The 16,016-nt window shown below is 42.9% G+C and overlaps 1 protein-coding gene across 3 annotated transcripts in view; it reads right to left on the bottom strand.

The window, feature by feature from the left end:
- vwa8 (von Willebrand factor A domain containing 8) overlaps positions 1-16,016 on the bottom strand; it is a 353,830-nt gene that overhangs the window by 43,116 nt on the left and 294,698 nt on the right. For all 3 annotated transcript variants that reach the window (XM_072584806.1, XM_072584805.1, XM_072584804.1), the window contains one exon: positions 9,255-9,363. In XM_072584806.1, coding sequence (XP_072440907.1) covers positions 9,255-9,363 — 109 coding nt within the window. The remainder of the gene's footprint in view (positions 1-9,254; positions 9,364-16,016) is intronic.

The following is a 16,016-nucleotide window of genomic DNA, read 5'->3' as shown; positions in this document are numbered from 1 at the left end:
CACAACACTCCAGGTGCGGTCTCACCAATACCTTGTATGGTTGCAACAATGCTTCCTTACCTTTAATATTCTATTTCGTTAGCTATTCACTTTCTGTATTATCTGCTATATCTGAATGTTAGTGTTCTGTGACTCATGAACGAGTACACCTAGATCCCTCTGCACTGGAGTCACCAAAGTCTCCCCCCCATTTTTTTGACCCAAATGCAGGAACTTGCACTTATCCACGTTAAACTCCATCGGCCACATTTTGGCCCACTCTCCAAACCCATCCGTATCCATTTGTAAGGTTCTTATTTCCTCATTGCAATTTACCGTCCTACATATTTTTATGTCATCTGCAGATCTGGCTGTCGAGCCTTCTATCCCTGTATCCAGGTTGTTAATGTTGAATGTAAATAGCTGGGGTTCAGGACCGAACTCTGTGGCACCCCACTAGCTCTTACCATCAAGAAAAAACCCATTTATCTCGACTCTCTGTTTTCCATCTATCAGTCAGTAATCTCTCCAGGCTAATAATTTACCCCTAATCCTGCATGATCCAACCTTGTGAATTAACCTTTTGCGTGGCACCTCACCAAACACATTCTGGAAGACAGCATCCCCATTATCCACTTTGCTTGTTACATCTTCGAAGAATTCTAGCAAATTAGTCAAACATGATTTGCTCTTTATAAAACCTTGCTGACTCTGATGGATAGTGTTTTGACTTTCCACATATCCTGAAATTGCTTCTAACACTTTCCCAACAACAGATGTTAAACTAACCGGTATGTAATTTCCCACATTTTGTCTCCCTCCCTTTTTGAATAAGGGCTATTAGCTATTTTCCAAGCTTTCTAGAACCTTTCCCATGTCCACCAAATTTTGGAATATTGCAAACCAATGGATCTACTATCTCCCCTGCCACTTCCTTTAATACCTTAGGATGCAGGTCACCAGACTCGGGGGACTTGTCTGTCCTCAATCCTACTAATTTGATTAGTACATTTTCCCTACTGATGTTGATTACTCTGTGCTCTACCTTATCTATTGCCTTTGACTTGCCTATTCCAACAGGAGTGGTACTACTGTCCTCTACTGTGAAAACTGAGGCAAAGTATTGATTCAGCACCTCTACCATCTCGGTGTTCCCCATATTAACTCTCCGGTTTCATCCTCCAAGGGATCAACATTCAAATTAGCGACTCTCTTCCATTTTATGTACCTCTAGAAGCTTTTGCTATCCTTTTTGATGTTTTGTGCTAGTTTTCTTTTGTAACTTCCCTTAACTCTTTTTATTAATTTTTCAGTATCTCTTTGTTTATGTTTGAAAGTTTCCCAAACTTCGTGTCTACCACTGGCCTTTGCAATAAGGTATATTTTAGTTTTTGATTTTATATTGTCCATGACCTCATTAATTAGCCATAGATTTTTTAAAATCCCTACCCACCCCCCCCCACCACTTTACTGTCTTTCTTTCTCATTGGGATATTTTATTTGTGAGGAACTGAGTAGCTCCTTAAACATGTGCCACTGCTCATCCACTGTCTTACCATGAAGCCTTCCTGCCCAATCTACTCGGGCCAAACCTGTTCTCATGCCTATATAATTTCCTTTGTTTAATTCCAGAACACTACCGTAGGACGGCATGGTGGCACGGTGGCACAGTGGTTAGCACTGTTGCCTCACAGTGCCAGAGACCCGGGTTCAATTCTCCCCTCAGGCGACTGACTGTGTGGAGTTTGCACATTCTCCCTGTGTCTGCGTGGGTTTCCTCCGGGTGCTCCGGTTTCCTCCCACAATCCAAAAAATGTGCAGGTTAGGTGAATTGGCCACGCTAAATTGCCCGTAGTGTTAGGTGAAGGGGTAAATGTAGGGGAATGGGTCTGGGTGGGTTACGCTTCGGCGGGTCGGTGTGGACTTGTTGGGCCGAAGGGCCTGTTTCCACACTGTAAGTAATCTAATCTAAACTAATCTAACCTAATCTAAGACTCCACTTTCTCACTCCCAAACTGAATTTTGAATTCTATCCTATTTTGGTAACCACTCCCGAGAGGATCCTTAACTATTATGTCATCAATTAATCTCTCCTCATTACACAATACCAAATTCAGATTAGCTTGCTCTTTGGTTGGTTCCACAACACACTGCTCCAAGAAACACACACTAATCTATTCAATGAATCCTGACTTCAAGCTACCCTTGTCAACTGGATTCTTCCAATCCACGTGTTTGTTAAAATCACACATGATTATTGCCATATCTTTCTTGCAAGCTTCTAATGTTTCCTGGTTTAAACTGTTACCCACTGCAGAATTACTGTTTGGGGACCTGTAGATTACTCCTACCAAGTATTTCTTCCCTTTGTTATTTCTTATATTTATCCAGACTGATTCCACATCTTGATCCCCTGTCATTTCTCATTACAGCACTGATCCCTTCCTTCACCATCTCCCTTTCCTTTTAGTCTATTTTTCCTTAATGCTGAGTATGATGGAGGGAAGGCCATTGATGAAGCAGCTGGAGATGGTTGGGCCTAGGTCACTACCCTGAGGAACTCCTGCAAATAAATCCTAGAGCCGAGATGACTGACTTCCAACAACCATAACCACCTTCCTATGTGTCAGGCATGACTCCATGTAAGCAGATTATTGCTGAGCAAGTGCTGCTGTTAATGACTTTTACCACTTTTCCTCCGGATGCTCCAGTTTCCTCCCACAATGCAAAGATGTGCAGGTTACGTGAACTGGCCATGCTAAATTGTCCACAGTATTCAGGAATGTGGAGGTTAGCGGTATTAGTCAGGGGTAAATGTAGAGTAATAGGGTAGGGGAATGGGTCTGGGTGGATGACTTTTCAGAGGGTTGGTGTGGACTTGTTGGGCCGAATGGCCTGTTTCTACACTGTGGAGATTCTATGAATAATCTATGAATTAAGAGTACTCTTGGAGTGGTAATTGGCTGGATTGGATTTGCCCTGCTTTTTGTGCATAGGACAATTTTCCACACTATTGGGGCGACACTAGTGCTGTGGCCGTACTGAACCAGTTTGGCTCGTGATGAGGCAAGTTCTGGAATATGACTTCACTAATATTGCTTGAATATTATCAGGACCCATTGCCTTTCCAGTATACATTGCCTCTTACTATTTCATGATAATCATATGGAATTAATTAAATTGCTGGAAGGCTGGCACTTGGGCATCACTGGTGGAAGCTGAGATGAGTCATCCACTTGGCATTTCTGGCTGAAGATTGCTGCAAATGTTTCAGCCTTGCCTTTTGCACTGATGCGCTGGGTTGTTTAATTGTCCGTCACTATTCATGATAGAATGTTGCAGGACTACAGAGCTTAGATCTGATCCACTGGCTGTGGGCTTGCAGTTTACTGGCAGTTTACAATGTTTGGCATGCAAATTGTCCTGTTTTATAGCATCACTAGGTTAACAGGTCATCTTTAGGTATACCTGGTGCTGCTCCTGGCATTGCCCTCCTTCCCTCTTCATTGAACCAGGGTTGACTACGGAGCTTGATGGCAATGGTAGAGTGGGGAGCGGGGTATGTCAGGCTAGGAAGTTACGGACTGTGAATGAACACAATTCTGCTGATGTTGATGGCCTGTAGAGCCTCATTGAATTTCTAGATCTGCGCAAAATCCATACCATTGAGCATGGTAAATGTGTTACACCACACAATTCAGGGTATCATCTCTGTGTAGGTGGGACTTTGTTTCCACAAGGACAATGAGCTGGTTGCTCCTACAGCATTGTCACAGATAGATGCATTGGCTACACGTGGCTTGGTGAAGATGAAGTATGTTCTTCCCTCACCATCTGGTGCAGGCCCAGTCAACCAATCCCATGCAGAAGGCCCTTCCTATATTTCTTTTACATGAAAGAAGGAAGCATTTCTGAGAGGAGATTCTACTCCGGTCTTCCTCAGAAATATGAAGTCGCTCTTCCATTCTGACTGGTCTTCCATAGAGGAAAGCAAACCACACAGTCATAACACACTGCCGTATTCTGAAATGTAGATGTCCAAACAGTCACTTTAACATCTGCTGATAAATGGTAAGTACATGAAGTAAGCGTGAGGTAAGTGTAATGGCAGGGTAGTGTGTTAGGTAAGTAGGGTACCAGCTGGGACTGCAGGGTGCCAGATGAGTAGGAAGTAAGATTCCAGGGTGCAAGGTGGTAAGGAAACTAAGTGATTGTTTAGGTGGGTCAGGATGGGGCAGACAAATTGAGATTGGTGGGGTGCCCGGACAGCGGGATCAGATCTCGGGGCTCAGCATCAAGGGTGGGGTCAGGTCCAGCCGCCAGGGGTTCAGGTCGAGTCCTGGGGGAAGCAGTGGGTCAGAGTCTGGAGAGAGTAAAGGGTCTGTGTGAGGTAAATATGGGGTTGGTTTAATAAGTGGTCAAGAGCTAGACTATGCATTTAATTCTTCAACTTTTCTGAAGAAAACTCATTGAGTTCTCTGAACTAAATAAAGACTTTTGAAGGGTTCCAGTGGAAAATTCAATTTCCCAGGCAATTCTGTCCCTATTACTCAACCTCCATCTGCACTGGACTCACTGGTCAGTGAAAAATCTGGGTCAATGTTTTTAAATTCACTCATGGGATATGGGTGCATTTATTGTCTGCCCCTAGTTGCCCATGAGAAGGTGGTGACCAATCTTCTTGAACTGCTGCAGATCACCAGTACAACTTCCTATCGACAGTATACCACTGCACCATCACCTTTGCTGAGTATGCCCTCCTTTTGTACCTGAGTTTATCATTGTCATTTCCAGTGCTGAGGTTGCTATCAGGTGAACTGTCCAGTATTATTTCTTAATCAGAATTTGTAGTGGTTTTACATAACTGAGTGGCCTTCTTATGCCATTTCAGAAGGAAGAGTCAACAACATTGCTTGGAATTATAGCACTGTTCCTTCATTGTTGCTGGATCACAACCCTGGAATTCTTCCCATGGGCCAGGGGCCCAGATTCAATTCCAGCCTTGGGCGGTTGTCTGTGTGGAGTTTGCACATTCTCACCGTGTCTGCGTGGGTTTCCTCTGAGTGCTCCAGTTTCCTCTCACAATCCAAAGGTGTGCAGGTTAGGTGAATTGGCCATGCTAAAACTGCCCATAGTGTTCAGTCCATAGTGTGTAGGTTAGGTGTATTAATCATGGGAAATGGAGGGTTGTAGAGGAGGGGAATGAGTCAGGGTGGAATACTATTTGGAGAGTTGGTGCGAACCTGTTGGGCCAAATGGCCTGTTTCCATACTGTAGGGATTCTGTGATTCTATGAACAGCACTGTGGGTGTTCTACTTCTACCACACAGATTGCAGCAGTACAAGAAAGCCACTCACCACCACACTCTCCAGGGCAATTAAAATTTTACAAATAAACACTACCTCAGCCAGTCGTGCCTACATCCTGTGAAATTATAAAATATTCTTTTTATTATTCCTGAAGTCTAATATTGGATTCTTATTTTACCTTCACTCCAGTGACAACAGTCCTACTTCCCAAATATCTTACATCTTTGAAATTGTTCACTGTCACCCTGGATTTGATGGGTCCACTAATGTCCCCTTGCTTCTTCCCTGGTTTTCTTCAAGCCTCCTTCAGTCCATGTCTCCACCATCCAATCTTCCTTCTTCCTCTTCAGTTTTTCCCTTGATTTTTCCAATAGTTGTTGGGCCGATCAAGACAGTCTGGTCATTGCTTTCAATGTCCATACAGGGTTACTTTTTTGCTCTCTAACTGGATTTAGAAGCCATAAGACCATAAGACAGAGGAGCAGAAATTAGGCCATTCGAGTCTGCTCCACCATTCAATCATGGTTGATAGGTTTTTCAACCGCATTTTCTCGCTTTCTCTCCATAACATTTAATCCCCATGGCAATCAAGAACTTATCTATCTCTGTTTCAAATCTATCTCTGTTTTCAATGACCTAGCCTCCACAGCTTTCTGTGGCAATCATTTCCACAGGTTCACCACTCTCTGGCTAAACAAGACTCTCCTTATCTCCATTATAAAAGGTCTTCCCTTTACTCTAAGGCTGTGCTCTTAGGTCCTAGTCTCTTCTGCCAATGGGAACATCTTCCCAACATCCACTCTGTCCAGGCCACTCAGTATTGTCAAAGTTTCAATCAGATACCCCCTCATCTTTCTAAACTCCAACCAGTATAGTCCCAGAATCCTCAAACGTTAATCATATGTTAAGCCTTTCAATCCTGGGATCATTTTCAAGAATCTCTTCTGGACCCACTCAGGGCAAATACATCTTTCCTGAGGTACAGGACCCAGAATTGCTCACAGTACTCCAATGCGGTCTGATCAGAACCTTATAAAACCTCAGAAGGACATCCCTGCATTTATACCCTAGTCCTCTCAAGTCGAATGACAACATTGTATTTGCGTTCCTAACTACTGACTCAACCTGCAAGTTTACCTGAAGAGAAACCTGGACTTGGACTTGCAAGTGCATTTGCAGTTCCAATTTCTGAATTTTCTCCTCATTTAGAAAATAGTCCATGTCTCTATTGCTCCTACCAAAGTGCATGACCTGGCACATTTCTATGTTGTATTTCATCTGCCCACCCTCCTGACCTATCTAAATCTTTCTGCAGCCTCCCTGCCTCCTCAACACTACCTGTCCCTCTCCCTATCTTTGCATCATGTGCGAACTTAGCCAGAATGCCCTCTGTTCCTTCATCCAGGTCATTAATGTATAAAGTGAAAAGTTGTAGTCCCAACACCAACCTTTGTCGAACACCACTAGTCGTCGGTTTCCATCCTGAGAAGGAACTTTTTATCCCCACTTTTTGCCTTCTGCCAGACAGCCAATCTTCTATCCATGCTAGTATCTGGCCTCCAACACCATGGGCCCTTATCTTACTCAGCAGCCTCCTGTGTGGCACCTTATCAAAGGCCTTCTGAAAATCCAGAGAGATAACATCCATTGACTCTCCTTGGTCTAACCTGCTCGTTAGATCCCTGAACTTCTATAAAGACAATGTACACCCATCTCAGGCTGGTGTTGCTACTAAGACAAAGTCACTGTCGGTTCTTTATCTCTCTCTGTATCCAAGAAAACTGCAAACATGATACAGGCGACACCAGCAGCTTAATTCAACACCTTGATTGCAAGTTACTTTGTTTATGTCACTGTTAATTGTTTGCGAACATTTAGAAAATTCAAAACTACTTTAATGAAAAGTTTGCCGGTCGTGAGGCTGGATTAGTAGGAGGACCTCAGGTGGGACAGTTGCCAGTGTACAACTTGGGAGCAGCGAAAGCCATTAGACCCCTCAAGCTCATATTGGCATTCGATAAGATCACAGCTTAGTTGGTTGTGTTCGGAATTCAACATTCCCATCTATTCCTGATAACCCATGACTGGTCACTTCATGAGCATCTGTCCAACTTTAAAACTATTCAAAGACCCTGCCTCCACTGCTTTATGCAGCAGAGAGTTCCAAAGTCCTATGACTCTGAGATAGGGGAAAACAAAATCCCCTCATGCCTGATATTTAGTGCTATGTTTGTGTTAATGTGACCAACTAAGTTAAAAACAGTGCCCCCTAGGTCTAGAGTCTCGATGTCAGGGCACCAAACGCCAGGGCGGCACAGTGGCTAGCACTGGTGCATCGTAGCACCAGGGACCCGAGATCAATTCCAACCTCAGGCGACTGTGTGGAATTTGCACATTACCCCCCTGTCTGTGTGGGTTTCTTTTGGGTGCTCCAGTTTCCTCCCACGGTCCAAAGATGTATAGGTTAGGTGGGTTGGCCAAGCTAAATTGCCTGTAGTGTTCAGGGACGTGTAGGTTAGGTGCATTAGTCAGGCGAAATGTAGAGTAATAGGGCAGGCAAATGGGTCTGGGTGGATTACTCTTCAGAGGGTCAGTGTGGACTTGTAGGGCTGAAGGGCCTGTTTCCACACTGTCGGGACTCTGTGAAAGTAGAGATTCATTTATGAAATAGCACTGTGCCTTTAAGAGAGAGTTGCTCTGTGCTGTTTTTTTTGCAGAGAAGTGTTGTCACAGTGGAAAGAGAATATCCACTTCAGAAGCAGTGGGTAAACAGCTTGGACTTCCTCCAATGTTCTTTTTAAATTAGACAAAGGAAGGACGTGTGGCTGGAGTCAGGCTCACACAAACCCAGGGTTTTAGTTTTGTTTTCAGTTGGAGTTTGGACTTGGCTATTGAAGCTGCTTATTATAGCTCTCTCTCTGCTGCGACATAGATTATTTTGATGTTCCTTTCTCCTGGAGTGAAGAGACGATAGCATGTAAGGAAAGTCTGTTTTGCTGAATTTGCCTTTGCCAAGGGTGTGTTTGTGGGATGCTGCTATATTGCAACTGTTGATAATTAGTTGTTAAATAATATATTAAGTATTTCAATAAAGTAAAGTTACACCAATTTTTAAAAAATTTGTTTTTTTAACTGTGTTATAGACCAATCAAATCACACCTGGAACTTTTTGCCTTTAACTAAAATAAAGAGTTAGGCTCCAGACTATCCTGTTCATATATTTTGAGGGGTTTTGGTTTGGTCCATAACACAAGAAGCTGTATTGTTGGAGAAGAGATTTAAAGTAAGGCATCATCTGTCTGTTCAAGTGGGTTTTCAAGTTCTCAAAAGATGAGCTGAAGAAATGCAGCAAAGCAAAGCAAAGCTCCTCGGTCAACATTTAATCTTCAACCAAAACAGATAAATGAGCATGCATTTATTTTCCTGTTTGTGCAGCTGGTGTGGATACTAGATGGCTGGCACGCTTATCAACAAAACAGTAGTTCAAAATGTGGCATGATAAGCACTTTGAGGACACTTTTAGGGCGGCACGGTGGCACAGTGGTTAGCACTGCTGCCTCACAGCGCCAGAGACCCGGGTTCAATTCCCACCTCCGGTGACTGACTGTGTGGAGTTTGCATGTTCTCCCCGTGTCTGCGTGGGTTTCCTCCGGGTGCTCCGGTTTCCTCCCACAGTCCAAAGATGTGCAGGTCAGGTGAATTGGCCATGCTAAAATTGCCCGTAGTGTTAGGTAAGGGGTAAATGTAGGGGTATGGTGTGGGTTGCGCTTCGGCGGGGCGGTGTGGACTTGTTGGGCCGAAGGGCCTGTTTCCACACTGTAAGTAATCTAATCTAATCTAAAAAAAAATGTCAGATACATGTAAGCAATTTCAATTTTACTGATCACTCATCACATATGTCAAAGCAGACTTTGAGGTTTGTTCTAAGTTGGTATATCAAACAAAGTATCTTAGCTTCAGCTTACCTGTAGGCTGTCGAGAATGACTCGTATTGATTGGACTTGTTGGCGTATGGCGCCTGAAAACCTCTCATATGTTGCAGCATCATATTCACTCATATGAATTTCCTTCAACCTGTAACAGAAACAAAGTGGAGTGTTGGCTATAGGCTCCTCAAATACAAATCTGTCTAAAATACCAAAGACACAGAAAGGAAATATCAAGCCTGGATTAAAATCCAATGAATTACTGTATTCAAACTCTGATTCAGCTAGCTTACTTGACTAGATATTTGATCCCCCACTAAATAACTGTGGCCAGTAAAACTGCTATCTAATCACTGGGGCAAAACACATCTAATTCTGAGGAAACAAATTTGTAAAGAGATGTCAGTTATCTGTATGAATAATAGGGTAGTTATGGTCGGGGATTTTAACTTTCCAAACATCAGTTGGGACTGACATAGTGTTAAAGGTTTAGATGGAAAGGAATTTCTTAAGTGTGTACAAGACAATTTTCTGATTCAGTATGTGAATGTACCTACTAGAGAAGGTGCAAAACGTGACCTACTCTTGGGAAATAAGGCAGGGCAGGTGACTGAGGTGTCCGTTTGGGGCACTTTGGGGCCAGCGACCATAATTCTATTTGTTTTAAAATAGTGATGGAAGAGGATAGACCAGATCTAAAAGTTGAAGATCTAAAACGGGAGAAAGGACAATTTTGACGGTATTAGGCAAGAACTTTCGAAAGCTGATTGGAGGCAGATGTTTGCAAGTAAGGGACGGCTGGAAAATGGGAAGCCTTCAGAAATGAGATAACAAGAATCCAGAGAAAGTATATTCCTGTCAGGGTGAAAGGGAAAACTGGTAGGTATAGGAAATGCTGGATGACAAAAGAAATTGAGGGTTTGGTTAAGAAAAAGAAGGAAGCGTATGTTAGGTATAGACAGGATAGGTCGAGTGAATCCTTAGAAGAGTATAAAGGAAGTAGGAGTACACTTAAGAGGGAAATCAGGAGGGCAAAAAGGGGACATGAGATAGCTTTGGCAAATAGAATTAAGGAGAATCCAAAGGGTTTTTACAAATATATTAAGGACAAAAAGGTAACTAGGGAGAGAACAGGGCCCCTCAAAGATCAGCAAGGCGGCCTTTGTGTGGAGCCACAGAAAATGGGGGAGATACTAAATGAATATTTTGCATCAGTATTTACTGTGGAAAAGGATATGGAAGATATAGACTGTAGGGAAATAGATGGTGACGTCTTGGAAAATGTCCAGATTACAGAGGAGGAAGTGCTGGATGTCTTGAAACGGTTAAAGGTGGATAAATCCCCAGGCCCTGATCAGGTGTACCTGAGAACTCTGTGGGAAGCTAGAGAAGTGATTGCTGGGCCTCTTGCTGAGATCATTGTATCACCGATCGTCACAGGTGAGGTGCCAGAAGACTAGACATTGGCAAATGTGGTGCCACTGTTTAAGAAGGGCGGCAAAGGCAAGCCAGGGAACTATAGGCCGGTGAGCCTAACCTCAGTGGTGGGCAAGTTGTTGGTGGGAATCCTGAGGGACAGGATGTACATGTATTTGGAAAGGCAAGGGACTGATTAGGGATAGTCAACATGACTTTGTGAGTGGGAAATCATGTCTCACAAATGTGATTGAGTTTTTTGAAGAAGTAACAAAGAAGATTGATGAGGACAGAGCAGTAGATGTGATCTATATGGACTTCAGTAAGGCGTTCGACAAGGTTCCCCATGGGAGACTGATTAGCAAGGTTAGATCGCATGGAATACAGGGAGCACTAGCCATTTGGATACAGAGCTGGCTCAAAGATAGAAGACAGAGGGCGGTGGTGGAGGGTTGTTTTTCAGACTGGAGGCCTGTGACCAGTGGAGTGCCACAAGGATCGGTACTGGGTCCACTACTTTTTGTCATTTACATAAATGATTTGGATGCGAGCATAAGAGGTAGTTAGTAAGCTTGCAGATGACATCACAATTGGAGGTGTAGTGGACAGCGGTTACCTCAGATTATAACAGGATCTGGACCAGATGGGCCAATGGGCTGAGAAGTGGCAGATGCAGTTTAATTCAGATAAATGCGAGGTGCTGCCTTTTAGGAAAGCAAATCTTAGCAGGACTTATACACTTAATGGTAAGGTCCTCGGGAGTGTTGCTGAGCAAAGGGACCTTGGAGTGCAGGTTCATAGCTCCTTGAAAGTGGAGTCGCAGGTAGATAGGATAGTGAAGAAGGCGTTTGGTATGCTTTCCTTTATTGGTCAGAGTATTGAGTACAGGAGTTCAGAGGTCATGTTGTGGCTGTACAGGACATTGGTTAGGCCACTGTTGGAATATTGTGTGCAATTCTGGTCTCCTTGCTGTCAGAAAGATGTTGTGAAACTTGAAAGGGTTCAGAAAAGAGTTACAAGGATGTTGTCAGGGTTGGAGGATTTGAGCTATAGGGAGAGACTGAACAGGCTGGGGCTGTTTTCCCTGAGGCATTGGAGGCTGAGGGGTGACCTTATAGAGGTTTACAAAATTATGAGATGCATGGATCGGATAAATAGGCAATGTCTTTTCCCTGGGGTCAGGGAGTCCAGAATTAGAGGGCATAGGTTTAGGGTGAGAGGGGAAAGATATGAAAGAGACCTAAGGGGCAACTGTTTTACGCAGAGGGTGGTACGTGTATGGAATGAGCTGCCAGAGGATGTGGTGGAGGCTGGTACAATTGCAACATTTAAGAGGCATTTGAATGGGTATATGAACAGGAAGGGTTTGGAGGGATATGGGTTGAGTGCTGGTAGGTGGGACTAGATTGGGTTAGGATAGCTGGTCGGCATGGACAGGTTGGATCAAAGGGTTTGTTTCCAAGCTGTACATCTCTATGACTCTTTGGTCCTGTTTCAATTTGTTTAACTGAGTTGCCAGCCAATTCTTGTAATAACACGACTGCAATAGAGAAACAAGAGTAAGCCATTCAGCCTCTTAGGCCTGTTTCACTTACTCTTGTATCATTGATTGTGTGTGCTACAAATCCATTTAGCTGCCTTTGCTCCAGATCCAATATTCCCTTTGCCTAACGAAAATGTACCCATCACAATGATATTAGAGTTTGGACTTTGAACTGAGGTGCGCAGATGCTACTAGGAGCTGCTAAAGAATGACTTTGATGTCATTCAAGTCATCTTGAGATTCAGTGGGTAGTCTCTCAGCCAGCAGTTCCAAGCTCAAGTCCGACTCCAGGTCATGTTAGCCATAGACATAGTTCAACATGTTGATAATCTGCATGCTAATTTCTCAAAACTTCCCCACTTGTTTCCAAAAGGATATTTCCCTTTTGGTGATGGTACAAACTGAAGAAACTCATTCAATTCTTTTCAGATAGACATACAGAATGGGAAGAGCCTTGGAAATGATTGTAAGAGTTTTGCTGACTGTGCCCCTTGGGCTGAAATTATTAAGGCAGTGGTAAGACAGTGGTATTGTGGTAATGTCACTGGGCTCATCACCCAACACAAAGACGTGAAGACATGGGTTCAAATCCTACCATGGCTGATCGTGGAATTTATATTCAATCAACGATTAAGTTTGGAATTGCATTCAATTCTCAGGAACAGTGACATTAATTGCTGTAAAAACCCACCTAGTTCACTAATGCCCTTACCTGATCTGGCCTTGTATTACTCCAAACTCACAATATGATTCTTAATTGCCTTCTGAGCTGGCCCAGCAAGGCCCAAGGCAGAAATGCTGGCTCACCTCTCTTCAAAGAAAAGAAAGGTCGCAAAATGGCTCAGTGGTTAGTTCTACTGTTTCATAGCACCAGGGACTCAAGTTCAACAAATCCTCTCGATGGAGTTTACACGTTCTCCCTGTGTCTGCATAGGTTTCCTCCAGGTGCTCCGGTTTCCTCCCACAGTCCAAAGATGTGCAGGTCAGGTGGGTTGGCCATGCTAAATTGTTTCATAATGTCCAGGGTGAGCTGCTTATGGGAAACTTGGAGGTGCAGGGATGGGATAGGGGTCTGGGTGGAATGCCATTCATAGGGTCGGTGCTGACTCATTGAGCCGAATGGCCTCTTTCAGCCCTGGAGGGATACTATGATTCAATGAAAGAGTAATTTATAGCTGATCAATAGGAGCAGCTAAGAGTGGAAGACATGGGTATAGTATTCAACAGATCTTCCAGTCAGGATATTTGCAGCGATATCATAAAACAGTTAAGGGTACTGATGAAGTTTCTCAACATCCAAATCCTCTGACTAAATGCTTTGCTCAGGCTGATGAATGCAATGCAGTACTCTTGGTGCTGTTCTCATTTTTTTTTGATTTTCCTGGCAACAAAGACAATCTCAGAGCTTCTTCTGGAATGTCTGAAGTCACACTTTGTCTCTGGCAAGATTCCAACAACCAGAGGAAACTGGCGATTCAGAAGAATGTGTGCCAAGTCTTTCCCTGCTGTGTACATAGGGGCACCTCGATAGTTTCCACAAATGTGAGTTATCTCCCTTCAAGAAGATAATTACAATTAAAAAATTAGAGGGATACATTGAATGTGTTTGAGTAGGAAAGATTGCACTGCACACTTGAGTAAGAAATGGAATTTTGGCACACATAATCATTAGTCCAAGGGAAAGTGAAACAGCCTAAGTGGCTGAATGGCGTATTCTTGCTTCTCTGTTACAGTTTATTGTATTTGAGAATTCAATGGATACTAAAGCACTTTATGTTTGAGTATGAAAGGAGTTTACTGTGTTTGAGTTTTAAAGGTGTTGAGTATTAAAAGGGTGCACTGAATGTGGTTTGAGTATTAGAGTGATTTAATTATGTTGGAGTATTAAAAGGTGCACTGTTTGTGTATTAAAGGGGTTTACTGTGGTTGAGTATTAAAAAGATACACACGATGCTACAATGGTGTTAGCTTTCTGGAATGAGATAATAATTACAAGATGACACTAAGTCAAGTCCACAATTAGTATATCATCCTCAGTTGATATAAAGAATTCCCAGGATTAAGTAAGAATGATCCTGTAGATGACAGAGCTTGCATGACAAGCTTCATGAATAGCTACAGAATATGAAACAGAGCTGTTTTGATTTTAACACAACGAACAAACTCTGAATGGTCTTTTTAAAACTCACTCTCAGAATAGACTGCACTTATATTTTCCAGCATGTTCAATGTTCATTGGTTGTGTCTATGGTTTGTTAGATGTTTCGATATTAAGCAATAGCTTTTTGAGTGGTTTAGAAAGCAGATGTGCCTGGTTCACAATTCACTGTAGACTTTGTAAATAGCTTCCTTCATGCAGCAGAACAATTCACAGAAAATCCTAAAAGTGAAGTGTTGATCCTGACAAGAAATTGGAAGGATTTCATGAGAGGACAAACAAAGGTCTGTTCACACATTTAATGGGCCATTCCCAATGAAAATGAAAAAGGTTTTCGGAAATCCTATACTCAAAGTTGTTTACACTAGAAAGAAGCTTACATAAGGCCCTCCGAACCATGAACCATTCTGATTTGGAAATATTCCGCTGTTCCTTTGCTGCTGCTGGGCCAAAATCCTGGAACTCCCTCCCTAACAGCAGTGTGGGTGTCTCTTTATGTAGTGGATTGTAGCAGTTCAAGAAGACAGCTCAATACCACCTTCCCGAGGGCACTGGGAATGAGTTATAACTGGTGGCCTAGAAAGAATATTAAAACGGGTCTGTTCATTTGCTTTTTCTTTTTCCTTAACTCTGACGAGTTCTAATGAAAGCTCATCAATCTGAAATGTTTACACTGTTCCTCTCTCCACAGATGGTGCCTAATCTCCTGAGTGTTTTCAGCACGTTTTGTTTTCATTTCAGATTTCCGTTTTCTGCAGCATTTCTCTTCCACACTAAGTTCTATTTATCTTGGTTACAAAGTTCTGTTCACACGTTTGGATGGGCCAGACACATTTGGAGACTCCATTCTCTGTGGTGGGGCAAAGCAGCTTGTTGGAGTCAGCCTGGAACAGTGATGATCATGTGTCCATGTTTGGAGACACAGATTGATAGTGAGTGAGTCCAGAAGTTGATGAAGGGGCTGCACATCAGTAATGTCAAGGAATGCAAGAATACAGCATAATGGAATGGGTGGCAAAGTGAAGGTTGAGAAAGGAAATGGACAGTCATTGCTTCTTTAGGAATGTGCCAAAAGATACCTTTGAGTTGCCTCCATATTAGAACATAAGACACAAGAGCAGAAATTAAGCCATTCAGCCCATTGAGTCTACTCCGCCATGCAATCATGGCTGATAAGTTTCTCAACCCTATTTCTCCCAAAAACCTTTGATCCCTTTGACAATAAAGAACTTATCTGTCTCCGTCGTAAATATATTCAATGACCTGCTTCCACAGCCTTCTGTAGCAGTGAATTAAATGTTGTGAATGATAGTGGATAACTCTTCATTTGGCAGTAATAATAATGGCTCAGTTGGCAGGGATCTCAACTGTGTTGGAGGTTCTGGGTTCAGGTCTCAATCCAGAGATTTAAGTTCAAATGTTGGTTGACTATACAGTGTGGTACTGGGTGCCTGGTAAACAAACTTTCAAAACTAACACAAAAATGAATCTCCATCTGTTTCTCAGATGGACCCAGAAGATTCAGGATGGTATTTTGGAGAAAGGCAAGGCAACTGTGTAGTGGTTTGAGTCACTCAACTGACATCGTCAGTAAAGAAACCTGATCTTTATCACATTGCTAATTATGAGATCTTGCAGCATGTAAATTACATTTCTTAAAAGAACAGGTAGGGATTAGTTAGCT

The sequence above is a fragment of the Chiloscyllium punctatum genome, chromosome 15, assembly GCF_047496795.1.
Source record: "Chiloscyllium punctatum isolate Juve2018m chromosome 15, sChiPun1.3, whole genome shotgun sequence".
In the NCBI taxonomy this organism is placed as follows: Eukaryota; Metazoa; Chordata; class Chondrichthyes; order Orectolobiformes; family Hemiscylliidae; genus Chiloscyllium; species Chiloscyllium punctatum.
The sequence above is the reverse complement of the archived record's forward strand: the minus strand, read 5'-3'. Positions and strand labels throughout refer to the sequence as shown.